At 38.9% G+C, this 20,895-nt stretch overlaps 1 protein-coding gene across 1 annotated transcript in view; it reads left to right on the plus strand.

Moving 5' to 3' along the window:
• LOC113973625 (von Willebrand factor D and EGF domain-containing protein-like) overlaps window positions 1-20,895 on the plus strand; it is a 178,579-nt gene that overhangs the window by 102,462 nt on the left and 55,222 nt on the right. Inside the window, exons 14-20 of the mRNA XM_027695986.1 lie at window positions 1,389-1,493; window positions 4,790-4,904; window positions 8,454-8,704; window positions 9,925-10,144; window positions 15,686-15,823; window positions 17,804-17,942; window positions 19,387-19,553. Of these exons, the coding sequence (XP_027551787.1) occupies window positions 1,389-1,493; window positions 4,790-4,904; window positions 8,454-8,704; window positions 9,925-10,144; window positions 15,686-15,823; window positions 17,804-17,942; window positions 19,387-19,553 (1,135 nt within the window). The remainder of the gene's footprint in view (window positions 1-1,388; window positions 1,494-4,789; window positions 4,905-8,453; window positions 8,705-9,924; window positions 10,145-15,685; window positions 15,824-17,803; window positions 17,943-19,386; window positions 19,554-20,895) is intronic.

Raw genomic sequence — 20,895 nt, forward strand, 5'->3', positions numbered from 1 at the left:
TCAATTATGTTTTTCCTTAAAGCTATACTGACGAATATTACTGGACCAATGTATTTTAGTGAAGTTCTGGACAAATTTATATTAGTCCAAAGAAGTCGTTTCCCTTCCACAATTTCAAATTGCAAATATCCATCAATACTGCCTGCTTCTCTCCTTGTGGTGGTTTCTGTAGACACAAGCACTCAGCTCACAGTGCATTTTGAGCTGACAACCATCCCTGTGATATTGTGGGAGAACCTGCTCTATTATCTTTCACGAGATTTCAGATCGTTCTTAGTGAACTTTTGATAATTGGTGCTTTTTATGAAACTTATTAAGTAATTTTTGCTCTCTGTACTTCCATTTATCTTTGTTCAGTTTAATGTACATTCTTACTGTGAACTGAAAGAGTTTGTTGATTGATCAAAAACCTTTATACCCTTGATCTGGTAAACGTTCCTTTTAAAGGGAATGAGGATGTTTCAGCTTCGGGGTCACAGGAGAGATGGAGGAGGGTTGGGGGATTGTTTTCATAACAAGAAGACTCAGGGGTACCTGACAGATCCAAAGCAAAGGCCTTGTTAGATCTGCTAAACAGCTGTTTTATTTTGACTGTGAGAAGACAAAACCTGAAAAATATCTGACATAAGGGCTTTGCTTTCCTATTGGTGTTCATCAGAGTCTACAGCATGGCTTTGCACGGGGCTTTTGTTTGCTCTTTAAGGTTCACACCTCTCAAGAGGTGTCACAATGCTTTCCCAAAAGCTAACCCATTCCACACTTGTCTGGTATCTTTTCATTGTTATTGTTGAAAAATTAAAATATAAATTTATTTAACTCTTTTATCTTGTCTTATATAAATTTCTTATATAAGAAATGCCATGCTCAAGGCTTCCTGAAATACCCAAATGTATGGGAAATCGTGAGCTTGGACAGGAGATGGCTGCTCTAATGTACCTTCCTATGGAAATGAGACTGTTGCTTTCTCATATTGTCCACCCTAGAACATTTTTTGAGGATAATTTAAGATCACCTATATAATACACATTTTCTTTTTTCTTTTTCTTTTTTACCTCAAGGATTTTACTTACTGATTTGTCATTACTAAGAAAGTGCTCCTGAATTTCAGCCAAAACCCTTATTTTTGTATTCAGAAATACAAAATACCTCTTGTATTCAGAAAAGCTGAATGCCAGCTGAGCCAAAAGATCTTTTGGTTACTAATGAAGAGTTTCCAGTTTGGAGCATTAAGCAATTTGTTAGCTTGCAGCAGAGCCACTCACAAGTGGTTTAATTTATCTTGCTGGCAGGCATCCAGTTCAAGGGGGCAAGGATATATGCTCCAAAATGAGCAGACAGTCTCCATATGGAACATTATTACTTATAAAGATGATTTTTGTATCATTTAGATCACTAACGATGGCTTCCAGTACAGTAATTCCAGAGTGCTGACCCTGTTCGACGCTGTCTGCCAGGTCTGCCAATTCCACCCAACCGGACTTTGTAAATTAAAGGTAATTTAAGGATCATAAAGGTTTAATATGGATCGTTCATCTCTTCCTTAGTCCTCTCCCTCCCTTTGATGTACTGTGTGTAATAACCGCTCTAGAAGAGGAAAATCTATTTCCCAGGTCAGCTGCACAGCCTAACACTTTTCTCTTTCACAATCTCAGGTCTGTGATATTTTATTTCTTTTTCATATTTACGTGGGGTATGAACACCTGGCAGAGCTTGCTTTATGATGGACCACTCTCACACAGACACTTCCAGAAAGACCATGGTTGACAATATTTATACTTTGCAGCTGTTAGTGGAAGTAAATAAAAGTGAGGAGCGTCCCCTGAAAGGCTTAACTTCACTTTTGAAGTGTTTCTGCTATTTTCCCTCTCCCAGCCTGTTTGGTGAGGGCACTGTAGCTGAAAGGTATATCATTTCTATACCCATTTTCTGCCTTAGCAAGAGGTATACAAAGATGCATGTTATATGGTTTTTGTCATGTGAGAACACCCTTGAGAGAACATAAAACATTCTTGCTTATATTAAAAACTGCTAAGTACAAACATATAGAATTCTGACAGTTTCAAAACCGCAATTGAAAGTCTAGAGCTACGTTTTAAACTGCCAACATGTTAGAAACTGTCTGCAGAGCACTATTACCCTCTTTTTTCCTGTGGACTTATTGCTGTAACATCCCCCATCGCTTAAAAAGAGCTTCCCTGCTCTTATCTTCTAGAGACCCGCATTAAGCAAATTGTCTGTTATTCAGTGGGGCTTCAAAAGTAACTTTTGAAAGTTATTAGGTGGGATATTTGAATGCGTTGATCCTGCTTTCCTACCCTGAGGCAAGTATGAATTAATAGGAGACCACCAGTCAGTGTTTTTATAAAATGAAGATTAATCAGGTACATCTTAACTCATTTTCCTCACTGTTCTCATTAACACTAATGGGAAAATACAGTTTTAAAACCTTGCACTGATTGAAAGCACATACCAGTTATCAAAATAAAAAAGTTCACATTTTCTTCAAGTAAATCAGTGAATAGAAATTACTCCCTTTCACAGGGAGTTTGACCCAAAGCCGCTCTGTCACTGCCCTCCTAAGCTGGGCAGGGGAGAGAAAATGTGATGGGAGGCTCGTGGGGAGAGATAAGGACAGGGAGAGATCACTCACCAGTTACTCTCATGGGCAAAACAGACTTGACTTGGAGAAATTAATTTACCACCAATCAAGCCAGAGTAGGATAATAAAAAATTAAAGCAAATCTTAAAACACCCCCACCCCTCCCTTCTTCCCATCTCATCTTCACTCCCAGTTTTCTCTCCCTCCTCCCCTGCAGGGTTGCAGGGGGATGGGGAATGGGGTCTGCACCAGTTCATCACACCTTCTCTCTGCTGCTCCTTCCTCCTCAGGAGTTGGACTCCTCACACTCTTTCCCCGTTCCACTGTGGGGTCCCTTCCACAGGAGACAGTTCTCCACCAACTTCTCCAATGTGAGTCCTTCCCAAGGGCTGCAGTTCTTCACGAACTGCTCCAGTGTGGGTCCCTCGTGGGGTCACAAGTCCTGCCAGCAAGCCTGCTCCAACTTCCACTTCTAGCAGCTTCTCCCAGAAGCCACCCCTGTAGCTCCTCAGCTACCACACCCTTGCCACACAAACCCAGTATAGCCCAAATGAGGGCAAAACCACTTAAATTTCAGATTAAAATAATTGTGCAAGAACCATTTCAATTAAAGATAGGGTGAGGTTTTCTTTTGTCAAAGGCTCTCCTTATTCATACATTTTTGAAACCCAGAAATATATATGGTCTCTCAATATGCTGGTGTTCTCTAGGGATTATAGTAATTTCTATCCTAAAATGCTTCAAGGGACTATTTGAACTGGGCTTCCAATTGCAGCAGACCACATTCTAATTATCCCTCCTTTAACATTACTCTGCAATACCTAAATTGCTTTCAGAAAAGGTGTTTCAATTAGGGGACATTTTATATCCGGCCATTTCACATTCTGTGTTCCTTTTTTATGGAGCCCATTCTGTACTACAGTTTCACATCAGAAAAAAAAAACATCTTTTTTTTCATCAGAGCATCAAAGCTTTGAAAACAACAATGCAATAAAATCTAAGTAATATCCAAGTTTTAATGTTGAAGATCTATCATGTTCTATCGTGTAGGGGTGATTATGAGAGTCCTTTTTTTGTTCCTCTACTCTTAAAATATTATTTAAAATATTGACTAATACAGTTTGCAGAAGAATTTTGAAACACTAATAAAGCAGCAGAGAGAGAACACAAGGCCAATAATGAAACACCTATCAGTCCCAGAAAAACAACGTGTATTGAAAGGAAGGAAAAGGAAAAATGTCTTTGGTCCTGGTAGCTACTCCCTCCTGCTGTCCCACCGTGGCAGGGACATCCCCCTGTTCCCAACAGCACACCATGATTTGCTGGGAGTCTGCAAGGTCAGATAAAGTCCCATCTGCCTGTGCACCCAACACAGGCTACAAGCAAAAGGCATAACTCTATCTTAGGACCTTCCTGTGGTGTAGATGTTTAATTAGGTCTGTTAATTACGTCCCTGTGTTCACTTTTCAGACAACCCAAGTGTCTTCACCCCATGTGGAAGTCACAGGGGCTCACTGGCCCTGGTGGGCACCCTAACTAGGAAAGGACCAAGTCAGCCTGAAAGGCTACTCTGCCCACAGTTCATGAACTTCTTTTGGAATGTTCTGGCCTGTCTTGGCACCATGGATGTGTTCAGCTGTTATTTACAACTACCTCATGGGAGCCTAAACTCTAACACGCTTCTTTATTCTGCTTTTATAGCATTGATTTTTCCTATATTTATGAAGAACCTCCAGAAATAACTTACTAGAACAGGATTCTGTTCAAATGGAACTTTTATCTAGTTTTTGTGAGTCTCATGGAGCTCACCTTTGAGTGATACCTAATACTCATTATACTACCAGTCACAGCTGGAAATAATGATCACATACACTACATGAATGTGGAAATGGGAAAAGAGTCACATTCTTTGCATTCATCTATGACAAAGCAACACCACATGTTGCCTAGGCTAAAACATCCAAAGCTACAAAGATCTCAAACTGAAACTGGAAAACTTACAGGGCTAGATTTTTTTTCCCTGTCAGTAGAAAGCAGCAACATTTAAATTGCTACTCTTTTATTGTTTCAAGAGACAAGAGAATTTCTGCTTGTCTCCAGAAGTTATTAATTGCTAATTTCTTACCTTTCTTATTTCTTTTTTTCATTGCTTCCACCTCCCACCCATTTTTATTTCCTTTGTTTTGGCAGGAAAATACTTGCAATATAGATGGACTTTGCTATGGTGAAGGAGAGTCAAGCCCTACCAGTCCTTGTCTTCTCTGTGAACCTGACATTTCTAAGTTCACCTGGTCTGTTAATGAAAGTAAGAAAGTTTTTTTCCCTAACTAATAATTTAGAAACTCTTACCTGGGAATTTATGACCCAGTCAATGGAATACTTTTGGCTAACACAAATGTATCCTGTGTAATGAATATGGATGGTTTGAAGTGGGAATAATTGGGTGCACCAGAAATGCAGACTCCACTTTGTGAATTATGCATCTGGGTATACATCTTGTTCTGTCTGAAACCTAACAAATCTCAAATTAATAAGCCAAAATAAAAATTAAATTTGATACCCCAGTGCTCCATGAAGTGTCCAAGTCTGTCAGCTAAAGAGGATGGGCCCTAAAAATCTCTGTCATCATCTTGCAAGTACAAATTTTTAAGGGTACTATTTGGGGAAAACACTGGTTTTAAAACACTAGTGTGTATTTTTGGTACCTGGAAGAATTGCTTCCTTTTCCTGAGCCAAATCCTAAGAAATGCCACACAATAGACCTTGGCTTGGCAGGGAGTCTGAGTGATAGGGATCAGCCACTCATTACCTTCACTGCCAGGGAACCTAAAGGCTCATTCTGCAGCCCCTCCAGGCAGGGGTCATGGAGAAGGCTGACTTTTGAAGCACCTCCTGAAGGCTGAAGACTTAATCATAGTGTTTTCCTGGCTACATGTCCAGTGCAAACCACAACCACTGTTTGCTGAACATTTTACAGATAATCTGTGTTTCCAGCAGCATTATCCTCACAACCTATCTCCCCTCTTACATGAACACATTTCTATCTGGTCAATATAAAGATTACATTACTACTTTTATGTAGATCCATGTGTTGGTCCTAGAAAGAGTTTCTCTGCACTTCTGTGTTCTGTAAACACAAGCAAATTACAGGAAGGTGTGTGAATGACAGGACCAGTTTGCTTTGTTTGTTTGCAGTTTTATATTCCTTCAGGGTGACTAGGTCAGCAGGACCCTTCTGGAAGGAGAGGAAGATTGCTCTTGTCCTTGGGGGGTAGCCAGGGATGCTCAGGGACAGAGGCTCCTAGAGAGTTCGAGGTCTGACACCAGAAAGGGCAAGAGCTGTATCAGAGTGGCTGGAGTTCCCAGCTCCAGCTTGGGGGACGCTGTTAAGGAGAGTAGTGAGGACACATACTCTGCTGAGAGGTAACAGAAAGGCCCTTGAGAAAGTTCAGAAAGGATCCAAGAGTTTCCAGCAACACAAGAAGTCAGAAATTGTCTGAAATAAAGTTTGGAAGCAAGAACACAGTGGGAAGGGAGAGAGTTGTTCACAAGCCCTTTTAATTCCTGTTCCAGGGTAGCCCCTTTGAATTTTCTCTATTTAAAATCATACTCCTCTAGTTTATGTCCTAAAAATTCCAGATTTTGAAATTTAAAACTCTCTGTCTGAAAAAGGTGCAGGCAGATCCATCCCAAATGTTGGCCAACTAAAAATCCCTTTGGATGTCACTTGGATGAGTAGTTAAAAAGCCTAAGGGTAAGTCAGACCTGAACAGGAGCCTGTACACTTGAAAGCTGTGTATTTTCCCCCAGAAAAATATTTAAGTCTAATGAGAGATATTATCTCTGACTCACAAACCTTACCTCCTTTCTGTCATAGAATCATAGAATCACAGAAGGGTTTGGGTGGGAAGGGACCTTAAAGATCACCTCATCCCAACCCCCTGCCACGGGCAGGGGCACCTTCCACTAGACCAGGTTGCTACAAGCCCCATCCAACCTGACTTTCCGCTGTGTTGGCCAAAGCAGTAGCACCTCTAGGGATGAGCTGATGCTGATTGTCATATAGACAGTCTCACTACTAATATCAAGACAGTTCAATTTTAAAATTCAGGAAATGGTATAAAAGGGAAAAACTTTTTGAAATTTATAAAGCTAGAAGTGATTTGGGAAATCTGAAACAGATCATCGTTCCCTTTTCAATGATTTCAAAACTTAAAAATATTTTTAAAAAAGGGTTTGTCAGACTTGTTTTGAAAAATGTGAAAACCTTTTTAAAAGTTCTGCAATAGTAGGGAGTGTATATAAATATATATATATATTCACTGGATGGCAAGGAGATCTCTGTAGAATTAGAAACACTCCTTCACAAACTCTTTTAAGAACATCTGATTTTATGTTATTTTGTGCCTATCACTTCTTCTTACCATCCATCCAGTAACACTTTTGTGTTTATCTGTAAATGCATACCCAGCATCAATATTTCATCAATTACCTTGGGCACAAATTTTATGGGCTCCATGGCTTTAGTGTTTGGGAAATAAAAGGTTTAATGAATAGATGGAAGCTTTCAACAGTTATGCCAGGACAATCTGCTGGACAAGCATTTTAGAAAGCTTTCATAGCACAGCAGCAATAAAGGAGACACATGTTTAAATAATTGCATAATATAAGGCGGGCTATGGAAAGCAAAGTTTGATAAAAGGATATGCACCACAAAAAGACCCCTAATGATGACTTCTTGTGAGCATAATGCAAGGAGTCCTTATGAGAACACATATACGGTTCACAGTTTTAGAGTGTGACTTGAAATTAATCCTCAGTGTTAGAAATGTGCTTTAAGTTAAAGATAACTATGGTCAAATTACATTGTGAGAAGATTCCTTTAAATATCAATACGTGTCAATTTGTACTGCTGGTTAAAGAGGAAAGATGCCTTGGGACTGAGCAGGCTTAGGACACGGAGATGAAATTCCTGGCCCTGAAAAGAGCTGCTGTCACCTCAGGGTACTCATCCGATCTTACTTTTCCTGAGTTTCTAATTATAAAATATAGTAATTTTCTCTACCTTTTCCTCCTTACCTATGCATATTGAAAGTATATTCAGGTAGTGTCTATCTTCTGTTGTAAAATAGCCTTGTACAATTAGGCTTTTATCTCCATTAAGAAAATACTGAATGTAAACAGCAACACCAGAAATAACAATGCCAATGGTGACATGATGCACACTACTGTCACTGGGGATAGAGAATCTCAGCATCACTGAGGTATCTCTGCTGGCACTGAAAAGACCTTTATTCCTGATGAAATGTCCAACTAAATTCATTCAAACTGCTTGGGCTTAATTACTCCTCATGGGTAAAGGCAGAAGAGTCTACTCAATGGGAGAGTTACAATTTATTTTTCCCCCTGACTTGCTTACCTAATTCATTTGTTGTTCATCATTTAGAGATTTAGTTTCCTTATATTTCAATGGATGGATGGATAGACAGAATTGTAGATAGATTAAATATATATGTAGGTATGAGAAATATAATTAAATGAAGTTTTAGTAAGAATTGAGACTAGTGGGAGGTTATAGAAGTCATGTATTATCTCTTCCCATATATCAGATAGCACATCAAAATGCAGAATGGGAAAAAAATTCAGTGTTGGGTATGAGAAAAAGAGGAGGAAAAAGCTGTTCTTTTTGGTAAAGCCATTTGCTGCCCCTAACACCCAAATCACTTCCTCCATCAGCCTCTGGGTATGTTCTGTACCTTTTCTTTGAGAGCACTCCTTCAAAGACCCACTCTGCGAATCTTTGCATGGGAGAAACTGGAATTTATGTAATCGTGGTTTCATTTTTGCTGTTTAGACAACCTGCCTCCTGTGTTCCAGGCCCCCTCCAGCCAGCTGCTGACATTTATTGGTGAGAATTTTGTTTACCAGCTAATAGCAGTGGATCCAGAAGGGTCAGCTGTGCTATTCATCTTGGAGGCTGGGCCACGGGATGCCAGGCTCTCTCCCGCTGGCCTTCTTATCTGGAAAGTTGATTCAGAAGAAATGCAGACCTTTGAATTCACTGTGTCAGATGAATGCAATGCACAGAGCAGATACTCTATTGAGGTAAGGAAATGAACACTTTAAAGGAAAAAACAAAACAAACCTGTTTATCATGTCATTGCTTTGGTGCAATTGTCATTATAGCTAATAATTTGTTACTGTCTTGAAAAAACAAGGTTTCAGCTATTTCCTCATAAATGTATATTATCCTGCACAGCAATAATGATCAATTAATGGAATAAATATCTCAGAGAACATAGAAACTATATATACAGGGAACAAGAGAGAGTGCTATTGATTGCTGTTTGAAAGAACACTCTTGCAGAGCCTTTTAATGGTTCATTAATCTGCTTTAAAATTCACATTCTGCATTTGGATTGCACAAAAAAGCATATAACATAAAAGATCAAGTTTTAGCTATAAAAGGGAGATTATAACTCATTCTCAATTATATTTTTAGAAAATGTCTTGCTCTTATGTCGTTACTCCACAGTCTAAGTCTCTTGGCAGAGTTGTGCATTGCTTTGTCTTTATTGTATAGGCTAACATTAATCCCGTGATGGGATGAGCTAACAAAGCAGGAAGCAGACTCCTGATATAAGAACAGTTTTGTGAAGAAAAGATTTTTATTCCTAAAGATTCCTATTTTTACTCATTCAAACCACAAAATACCAATCTGCTGAGCCCCCACAGCAAAGGGAAAACTGGAGCCTAGATGTGGTTTTAATGGAAACATTTCAAACCAGACCCTCTGAGATAATACAGAGCTTTGAATCTGTTGAAATGCAGTTCTTGTACATACGTAAAATACAACTATGGATCTCTCTTCCCTGAAGAGAGAGACCAGCTAAGGAATGCCACAGTCATGTTCCTGCCTGGGAACCATTTGTAAAGTGAAAGAGCAAGGAGGGCAGGCAAGGAAAGAAAAAAGATTTTTCATTTCTTTGAAGAATAAGGAACAAATTCTGCCCTCAGACAGCATGTGAAAACTGCTGTTATAGCAAATAAGGTAGGGTTTTTTTTAGTTCTTATAAGATGCTAAAATGTGCCCCTGAATGTTGAAAAAAGAAATCCCTTTGAAGTTGAGCTATCGGTCAAATAAATAAGCATGCTGGGTATAAAACCATCTATCTAGACAAAGGAAATTGGTTAGAAATAAGTTTTCATAATACCAGATAACGTGTTCGCAGAGCAAATCTCTCCCTTCCTAGAGGGTAACAATATACCTCCCAGCTGTGATTACTGAGAGGAATCTTACCATGACTCCCCTTTGCCTTCCTCAGATTGGAGTGAAGCCCTGCAGCTGCCTCAATGGTGGAACGTGTGTTACTAACATCAAACACCCTCCAGGCCTTGGTGAATACCTGTGCTTGTGTCCAAATGGATTTGATGGAGAATTTTGCCAGGAGGACATTAAGGACTGCAAATCAAACCCCTGTGGCAGTGGAACCTGTGTGGACAGCGTGGAGAGCTACTTCTGCAAATGTCCCCCTGGTTTGGGAGGTAACACTTCAGTTTCCATCTCTGATTTAACTACAGACATACTGTGCTACAGGATTTTTTGAGTGCAACATGACCACAAGCATCTGTCAAATGGACCACATACAGAAGCCTCCCCTTCTGCTCCTGTGGCTTAGCTTTGGACACATAGAAAATGTGCAAAAGCAGCTGTCTAATCATAACGAAAAATGACCTAAAGGTCTCTGGTCCTGAAGTGATCACTCAAGGAGGCTGTGAACCCCGTTGATCTCAGTTGCTTCCTGCTTATTTCCCATGGATTTGTCCATCCATGAGATGAGGTATGAGGAGATTGAGTGGAAGAGATAAAAGTCAAAGATCCAGGACTCTTTTGCACTCCACAGGATTTGACTTAATTAAGCGGAGGGAAGAATTAGGAATGAATGATTTTTCTAGGCCTAGGAAGGAGAAGTAGATATGGAAAACATGAAAAAATAAATTGTCCTTTAGTCCCACTTGAAGCTTCATTAAATTCAAGCATTAGAAAATCATAAGTCCATTTGGTTGTCAGACATGATAAAACAAAATCTAACCTTTCAAGCTCTTCAGGGCTCCTGCCCTGGTTTCAGAACTCTATCCAAGCTGAAACCAGAAAAGCTGTCCATAGTATGATTTTAAGGGATGAAAGAAAGAGAGATGATCTCTTAACTAAAACAAAACAAAACAAAAAACAAACAACAAAAAACCAAAACAAAACCAACCAACCAACAAAAAAAAAAAAACACAACCCCCCCCGAACCAAACTGAACCAAAACACAAACAAACAAACAAAAACAAAAATCCCAATTCTTTTCTAAAGAAAAGACTGAAAGCCACCAAGAGGAGAAATTAGAGAACAAAATGCAGTGAGGACAAGGAGGTGGATACGAGACACACAGTGTAAACAGGAATGGAGTAAAGATTTGGGGTGTGAGGAGAAAGAGAAGCATTTGATACATAACATGGATAAGGAGAGAACATGTCTGTACCTATCATGCAGTTTATAGACACAGCCTCACTGCGCTCAGGACATCTGGGAATGATTCACACAGATGAAAAGCACTTGTGACAGCACATGGACAAGGACTTCCCTGTGCTCTGCAGACTGGAATTAAACCAGCCCGTAGACTCTTTGCTGTAATAATCTTCTAGAACTGGGCTGAGCTGAGTCACTTCTGGGCACCCACCACCTCCTCAAGCTGGGACCATCACTCCACCTGCTCCTCACACCCCTCACTTCCAGCACAGCTGATTTTCACATTGGCCTAAACGTGCTTCTCCTGGAGTTTCATGGAATTTTTTGTCTTTTTCTTTTCCAGTTTAGTTCTTCAGGGAGTACAAGGCAAATCTGAACATACAGGACTTAAACAGGGTTTCTAAATCTGGCTTAGTTTTGAAAAAGGCCAGTTATTAAACACTCCCACACTCAGGTGGCTGTGCAGTCATGGGAAAGTACAGACACTGTGCTATCATCCGTTCTTGTCAGAGTCAAATTAGTATCTCACAAGCAAAAGAAGCCAACTGAAACTGTGTTAAAACATCTCTTGGATCAGAACCATTTCAAAAACAGAGTAAGAAAATAACACCTTAAGTTGAGCTCAGATTTCAGTCCTTGAACGAGTCAAACACCCTGCTCTGTTCACATTCATGAGACCCATAATGTTAACTGCTGTCAGTTATATGGGTTTGAAAAATCAAGTAGAAGAAAGATCAAATGCTCATAATTATTACTGCTTATATTGCATATATACAGAAGAAACTCAGTTTAAAAAAAAAAGCAGTGAACAGATTTTACCAAATGGGAGAGGTACCTTTTCTGCCTGTCAGCACTTCATGAAACCTTCTTTTTTTTGGTCATGTAGGAATGCAAGCCCAGTTTTCATTACTATAAAATTCCAGCAGAAATGAAAAATAAAACTCATTCATAAGTGGAAGTCTAGAAAAATGACCTAAAATATCTGTGACACCCAGTCAGTATTGGCTCCAGGTAATGCTACAAAGCAGCCAAAGCTTGCTGTTTTCAAAAGTCTTTATGCCACCAGAGACTCCACTGATGCAAGAATTAAGTTATAAAATGGAAGTTTGATCAAAATATTAAAATCCCTAAAGGAACCAAACATATGCAGAATGTCTTGAATTCCCCTGGAGATACCATTCCTATGAGGAAAGGGAAATTTGGGAACTTTCTATGGTTAAACTCTGGATATAAGAGTTAGATTAAATGAATAAAGAGCAATGTAATTCCGTGAGTTAATAACTTCAATGGACCTGCTGTCTTAAGAAACAAGGGCACAGGACACCTTTAGGGCCAGAGAAATGAAAGGTTTTCCTGCACCCTTAATTCTTGCCAGTTAAATAAAAGTACAATGGTTTTGCTGTTCTTCTCTGTTCTTCCCAAAATGCTACAACACAAGCAGCAACAGAAAAAAAAAAAAAGAAAAGGAAAAATATATGATTGAGTGAAAAAGGAATACATCTTAAAGTTTTAATAGCAGGTGAAAAATTATAAGCAAGTGGAGTTGAGAGCCAGCTGGGAAGCAGATGATTTTACTTCAGGGCAGGTTCTGTGACAACAATAAAAACTCATCCTTGATACTGTGTTTATGCCTCAATTCCCCAGAAAACCATCAATAATCTAATGAGAAGGCAGTGTTATACAGCTCAAGTGACAGCACCACTTCACCATCAAATCCTTAGAAATGACAGGGAACAGGTAGTAGAAACAAGAAGTTAACCGCTGTGAGATCTTCCCAAACACCCCTGCAAGGGAAGAAGCAATGCAGGAGCATTGGTGTATCTCAGGCAGTGTAAGGGTAGAAGAGGGAATGGGAACAAGGCAGGGAGAAAAGGCCTTTGTGACCTTAGAATCATTGTTGCTTTAATTTTCTGTATCTCCGAGTCTTCAAAGCTCATTCATTTTTCATCTACATTGTTACCAAGATAACAAGAATTCCTATTGTCTATTCCTTTGGCCACAGAAAGGAAGAACATCATGCACCTGAGAACAGAACTCATCCTTGAAAACCATCTCAATAACACAATCATTCTTTCTTTCCTCAATGATTAGTATAAAGTTGGGTGTGGGGTGGGGAAAAAGATGGAACATTTTTCTTTTCAGGAAACTAAAGAAAACCCCAGGATTTGTTCATGGTTTCTAATAACCATAGAGCCCCTAAACAAGATTTTCTGTTCCTTTAGAGTCAACTAAATGTGAATACAGTCCAAAAATCTTCCTTTGCATCTGTAGGTGGTCAGCTCCTCTCTCAAGGCATGAAAGGACTTTATCTTCTCAGACAATTTCCCATGTAGGGATGGAGAAATAAAGCTGGTACACAAACAGATGGTTAAACCTTGCACTCTGAAGAACTTCTATTCCTATTATTTTTATTTGTACTGTAGCACTGCCAAAAGAATTGAGATTCCCCTGTGATACGGTGACTGGAGGTCGTGCAAAAAGGATAATTGACACTTCTCAGTGCAGACAGTTTTCTGTCCATTTCTGCTGCTGCTTCAGCAACATTCAGCCAAGTTTCAGAGTTTGCAAACATTTGCCATTGGACTCACCTGGATTATCATTACAACCAAATTGATCAGACACTCTTTAAAATAAAATCTCTCTGAGTGCAAAGGAGTGCTTGCATAGTTTCACCTTTATGTCAGAAAAATCAGTCAAGTGGCTGAATTTTTAAAATTATCTTCTTACTTAAGGTGTTCCTTTGCTTTTCTGTAATTCTCTCATATTTAAGGTTTGAAGGACAGCTTTTTGCAGCAAAGATAGAGAATGTAGGAAGGAGGAGAAGGGACTGAGGAAGAAGTGATGGCTGTTACTGAAACTGGGAACTTCTTTCATATTCTTTTTTTTTATAGTATCATGTTTAGTCTTTATATGATACTCAGAGAAAGAAAATAATTACTAATGTAATCAGAGGGTAACTCATTCAATATTTTCCATAATGTGATGTCTAATAATTTCCCAATGCATCATCAGAAATCAATATCAGAGAAAAGCAGCCTGATGCCACGAGCGTGCTAATTAATTAATAAAGTATAAATAGTCAAACAAAATGTAACACGGGAGGAAAAAATGTCAGTCAAGCCCTACAATACTACATGATGTCCAGCTTCAGTGAAAGGAGCAAGAGGCATGAGAAACAAGAACAATTTAGCTTGAGACAGCACAGGAGAGGGGATGTGACTTCAGCGCTGCCGTTCTTTTTTTTTTCCTCAAGACAATACCGGCATGGGAAGGTGATGTCACTGGTTTTTCTAGGCATCTCAATCAATAAAGAGACATCAATTTGAGTTTTCTATATGGAGAGGCTATTTTAAGTTGAAAGGAGTAGCAGAAGCTGTCTGAAATGCTGAAGCAATGAGCGATTATGTTGTAGGAGATGAATAACAATGTTCTGTTTTTATCATCCGATAATTCATTGCACTGTGACAAATGTCTTTTTAGAAGAAAAAAAAAAGCAATTATTTTATCCTTAGACCTTTCTTCATGATAAAGCTGGATATCTGATATGGAACAAAACTTTGTTTACCTAGTGGTATGTCTTGAAGCAGGTACCTGGACTCTCCCGAAGTTGTCCCAATGTCCTTGTATATTCCTTCAGGGACAAAGGACATGCCTTAATAGAAGTGATCTGGGCTAGTTTATGATCTGCTATCAGGGCTCCATATCCTGTAAACAGCAATATCCAAGAAAGTTTGCTCAAATGCACAGAGACAGCAGCATGCACATGCCAAGCCTGAGGGAGTTTTTATGTGATTACTCTGCATCATTTGCTGTTCTGATAGTAATTTTAACTTTTGGGTCACCTTCCCCTATAGGTATTCACTAAATCATCCAAAGTTGTGAATTTTAATGTCAGTTTCTTTGAGGAATTTTTAAAACCCTATTTTCAAAATCAGCAATAGTCAAGAGATATTGTTTTGGGTTCAGGTCTTATGGTGGTTTATCTTCTGAACACCAGTACTGTGGCTCAGTGACATTTTCAAAATGTTTGTTCAGATTTTAATTTTAAATAGAAAAACTTGGGTTTTCATTAAAAAATCCCATCATTTTTAAGGTTTACCCTCAGCCAGACTCTAGCAGGCTGGTTCACAATAATCTATTAGTTATGTGGGGTTCACATAGAAATGGAAAGCACAGTGTGTCAGTACGTGGCTCTTCATATCTTAAAGCCAAAATGGTGACACTCATTGGCTTCTTTAGTATATGACAAACAAGACAACAAAAGCAGCAGAAAAGATGTGAAATGCAGGGGAAATATTAATTTTATTTATGTACATTTTTATTTAACATGCACAGCTTTCTCTGAGCAGCAGACTCCAGCTCAGCACTTCTGGTGCCGGTAACGACAGTAATAAACAGCGTGATAAAAGCAGGTTTAAGTGAGACAGAGGGGAATTTGGCTGGAACATGAGTGACATGCCCTGTAATGAGTTTACAGCTGAGAAGTGAGCCTTCACCTGCTTAAACATTTGAGCTGAAGTATAAACAGGGAATCTTTCCTGATTATTAACTTCCCCTTTGTTTTGCCACAGGGCTTACTTGTCAGGAAGACAGGAACGAGTGTGAAGAGAGTCTTTGTTTTCCTGGAGTGTCTTGCATGAATACCTTTGGATCTTATGCATGTGGAATTTGCCCCAGTGGGATGGAGGGAAATGGTAAAACTTGCATATGTAAGTGTTTTACATGATTTATTTTAATAGACGGTTGGGAAATGGGTTCAGTTCTACTACTATTATCCTTAATAAAGTACTTTGCTACTCATTTCAAGTACAAACCTTCAAAAATACAAAACAGACTATTGTCATGTTATATTAATATGGATAGTTGCAAATTGGTGTCTGCTACTTTCATTTTGGTTAGAATGAACCCCATAGTACACAAAAAAGCATTTTCCAGATGCCAGCTAGTTAATTTGCCAAGGACATTCCAGATGTTCTCCACTATTTCACTACTAAATATACGATTCACTAACAAGTACTTGGGGAGCACCTCTGGGATTGGTTTTGCTTTGGGTGATTTCTGGATGGAAGGTAAGAGAAAGAAGGTCCACTTGCCAATCCTTCCCATCTTTTCACCTCTGTTTCCAAGGTGTGCTTTCACTAGAGGACACAGCCCACAGATGCTTGGCATGAAGTCATTCCACAGATTCCAAGTAGTGAAGAAAATGGCCAGGAACAATTTTATACATGCTCCATATTTGCTTTTAGACCAACAGACTCTGTGCTTTGTGCAAAGTGACTTTGTGCTTCCCAGTGCACTTGATGTGATTTACACACACTCTGCTTGTTTCAGTCATAGAGACACAGGTCTTCTCCAAAAAATAACTTTTTTTTGGCCAGAAGGAGAGAAAACCACACTTGAAGTCTTTTGTGTTTGTTCATTTGTTGGTATTTCCAAAGAAATCCAAGAAGCAAGAGATAAAGGTATTTACTGTGGAGATATTAGCATTTCCTCAAATTGACTAATGAAATGAAAATAAAAATATCTGTTGTAAAGAGACTGATTTGTAACTACAGAACCCTGGCACCAGCAGGACTGCCTTTCCCTGATTTACCAAATTTCTGTTCAGTCATATTGCCAAATGTCTGTATAGAATATTTCCTTTGGCTACATTTGTTATTTCAAAGTGATTTTGCATCTGTTTCACTAATGCATATTTTTGTGGGTAATTTGACCAGTGCAGGAAGGACATGCAAAATAATGTGCTTTTGATAAATATAAAAAAGTAATTTCTTACTTTGTATTTTTTAATTACAGAAGTAAATTTCTTTTTCTGAAATGCACATTTATCAGAAGGAATAAACCTGAGGGCTTCCTTGTCTGCCCAAGATAGGACAGAAATTATTATTTGTAGTTCTGATACACAGATTTAACATTCCTGCTCACACTTCCCTTGCCTAAGCAAATATAAAGGCTTCTGGGAGGAAGGAAAAGAAAACTGAAGTAATTTTATAGCTCTTAGAGCGAGCAGCAGCTCATTGCATTGTTTAATATATGTAAAGAGACAGAGTCTCAGGCTTTACTAAGAGTACAGAATATTCAAGAGACCCGGGGCAATTCAACTTGCAACACTATCCATGTAGGCTTTATCCTTAATTTAATCAAGAAATTACCTTAAGATTATGCAAAAAATAACATTTTTGAGAGTCTCCACCAATCATTTTTCTCATTCCATCCACATACACTTTGTACAGGTATTTTGACACTTACAAAGTTTGCAGCTGAGCTAACTGAGCTAACAAACACACACAATATGATTCCAGACAGAAGCTTTCAAGGAGAGACAGGAACCAGTCAGAGCACAGGTCCCAGTGAGCACTGTAACATCCTCATCCAAGCAACAGTGCTGTCAAATCCTGGTTGACCTGAAGCTTTCTAAGTACGCTGAGCTCAATAAAAGATCACTGTGCATATTAAGTCTCCCAGATAAGCAAAGTTCAGTGAGCTTGGGCATAATAATTTTTCCTATATTTGTGTTGAAGCTTTGCTGTGTGTCAGCAGCTGACTCACCTGATTTGCCTTTATTTGCTTGATGGTTGGCTTCCAGAGTAAACTTATCCCAGGTTACCTGATTTGCTGTTGCTTTTTATCATCAATCACAGCTAAGCCCTAACACCTTGTTTCCTTGTCTCCTTGATGTCTTTTCACAGCTGTGCTTGCTGCTGATGTTACAAAACCTTTAAGCAATGGCAAAGGTGAATTGAACAGGACCGAGGTTAAGCAGCCACTGCAATCCTTAGAGGCGAAGGATTCTCCCGTAATTAAGAATTTTAACATAAGTGATAGACGTGGTAGGTAAACAAGGACATGAAAGCAGTTTCTGTATTCAGAAATCGTACATTTTGCCATCTCAACAGCAGATACAAACTAGCTGTTTATAATACAACATAGAAAATTGGAGCCAAAAATAAAAACCCTCCTTCTATACCAGGCCGAAGATAGCTGCTAAACAATTTTTACATGGAAGGGAGGCATTACAGCAATACCAATCAGAATGGTCAGGCTTAATTAGAAATCACATCACTTCTAAGGTAGAACAAAACCACCCCAAATTTTACTGATCAGTGGGAAGCAAGAGTGACAGCTTATGCCAGCTTGCCATAGCCAAGTGATGGTGATATTTCAGTATTTAGTGAGCACTTACTGAATTAATAACTTTGAGCATAAGTGAAGATAGACTTGATGTATGAACTTGACTGTGGCAATAGCTTTTCTCAGAGGGGGAGCACTAGAACACTCCCTAAATATGGGTGTGCACCTGCACAATGTTTATGTTGGCCCTGTTCTAATGAGTTTTGCAGGTTTAATTGATTTTCTAGTGAAAGCAGGCAGCAAAAAAATTGACGCTGGGTATATCTGTTGTGTAGAGCCATATGTAAAATTAAAGATTTTTTTCTTACCTTCTTTTTTTTTTTTTTTAATATCTGTATCAGGCCAGTCAACACCTAACCAGACCTTGCCTCTTGCAGGTATCCTATATCACAGTGCTGCAGGTAAGGTGCAAGAATAATGCAGAAAATACTTGAGAATCATGATGCAGACCTCACTGGAGGCAATTAAAAAAGATCTATAACCATCATTAAGATTGTATTCATCATCTGTTCTATGTCTTGACACTGTTAAATACTTCACAGTCAGTTCATATACACTTGCTATTCAGTGACATCATAAGTGATAAAATATTATATACTACCAGAGTGTTAAATTTGCACATAGTTCTAAGATAATTAAAGCAGTTTTCTGTAATACAAGGTTTGATGCATGAGGGATGATTTGTAGATCAGAAACATATGTACTTGACAGTGTAATTTTAAAAGTAGGGTGTAGGTGCTGTAAAGTTTGATAATTACCTTCCAATTATAGAAGACCAAAAAGATGTCAAATAATACAGATTCTCACTCAGTTAATCTTTCACTTATGCTGAAAATTACACTTTCTATATTGTACACGATAAATGCCAAACAACTTTGAGTAATAAACTTGAAAACATGTAATTAGAGAACTAATAAATCTTGCTTTAATGAGAAACAGCTGTTCCGTTACACTGTGCCCACAGGACATTCTCATGTTTGGCTCAAGGTTTGGGAACATTTTGCATTAATTAGACTTTAAAAGAATAAAAACAGTTGTAAAAGCTTTAGCTGGGCTCAGGCATTCACTGTTAAATTTTATATATGTGTTTCATTTGAGAAATTATTAAACATGCTTGAACCCACTTTTTCTTTTCCTTTTTGGGCCATGCAGCAGCACTGTCACACGTTACCACCTGTGCCAACAGGCCATGTTTTCCTGGAGTGCTGTGCTTTGATCGGAAACCCCCTTACGTTGGATACGTCTGCGGCCGATGTCCAGCAGGGTTTTTTGGGAATGGTCGAGTCTGTACCAAAGTCCCCAGACCAGGTACTTTCAATTTTTTACAATCTTAAAAATGTCTTGCATACAAAGGCTGTAAGGAAGTTTGAACTAGTATGGCATTACAACAACACTGTGCTCTGCAATCCAACACTGAAGGCTGTGTTCTTTCACTCTTACCTGATGAGCAGCTGGCAGGTCTTATTTCAGGAATACCTGGCTCTATGAGTTGAAATTCAATAGATTAACCACCTCATTTGCTACTGGGGGGAATTCTTCACAACAGGACTTGCTCAGTGGAATGAATCACCACATCTGTATTTCTGCCACAGTGCTGGCAGAGGACTTCAGAACACGTTTCCTCCTCAGTAAGATCAGAACATGACACATGCCAGTATCACTACTCTTTCCTTTTTTTCCTGATTCTTTTCCTCCAAGGCACCTGTTCTGCAAGGTGACCTGTGAAGATGATGATAAACAAAGTGTTATGCAAGAACAACTATACCAACAACTGAAGGCAACAGATAATTAAAGCATTTCAATAGTATTGTTCATAGCCTGAGCAATAATCTTCCTTGGGGAGCTCCGAAACTCAGCTGGTCCCATTAATCTCTGAGGACTGATCATTAGAGGAGGTCTTCTGCTTTGATAAAAGAAAAGCTGGGTCTTGACCTCAGGCAGAAAGTGACAATGGCATAGCAACCACTCGTCAGTCATCTGATCCTGCTCCCTCTCAATGATATTCTCATAATTCAATGTATGGTTCTCTAGGGACAGTCTGGATGGCTGTTCTCTTTTTACTGCTCAGAGTGATCTGCCAGGGGAACTCATGTTTATTCGTTAGTAGCAGTAGTTGCTAGGTCAGATTCCTTGGTTTGCTTCTAAATCTTTTTCTTAAGTATTCAAGACAGACTGACTTGAAGCCTGTCAAGTTGCTCCCTGACCTCCTACACTTGACCAACCCACCTCATTCCCCATTCTGTATCCAAATCAATGAGTGTTACCTTGATGTTGTATTTTAGCACACTCTATCAAAGTGGAAGCAATTTTACTGCTTAATGTAAGTATCATCCAATCTCTTTGAACTCTAAATTGATTTTAGCCAGTTCTCCGAATCTAAAGGTCACAAAAATAAACTCAACATTTTTCTTTCTCTAGCAGTGAGTATGTACAAAGTATTACTTAGTCTGCCAGCATCACTAAGTCAGCTATTGACTCTTCTATAACTTGGGGAAGCTGTAAAAGTGGTTGAGGAAAAAGAAAATCATTTTGTATATAAATAACTTCTCTGTTATTGCCCAAAGCTGCACCTTGTCGTTAATGGGATAATGGGATACACATTGTACACCCCAAAGGTCCTTAAATGCTGTTGAGTAGAACAGATATTTTG

This window comes from Neopelma chrysocephalum, unplaced genomic scaffold (genome assembly GCF_003984885.1).
Source record: "Neopelma chrysocephalum unplaced genomic scaffold, ASM398488v2 Primary Assembly neopelma1_103b, whole genome shotgun sequence".
In the NCBI taxonomy this organism is placed as follows: domain Eukaryota; kingdom Metazoa; phylum Chordata; class Aves; order Passeriformes; family Pipridae; genus Neopelma; species Neopelma chrysocephalum.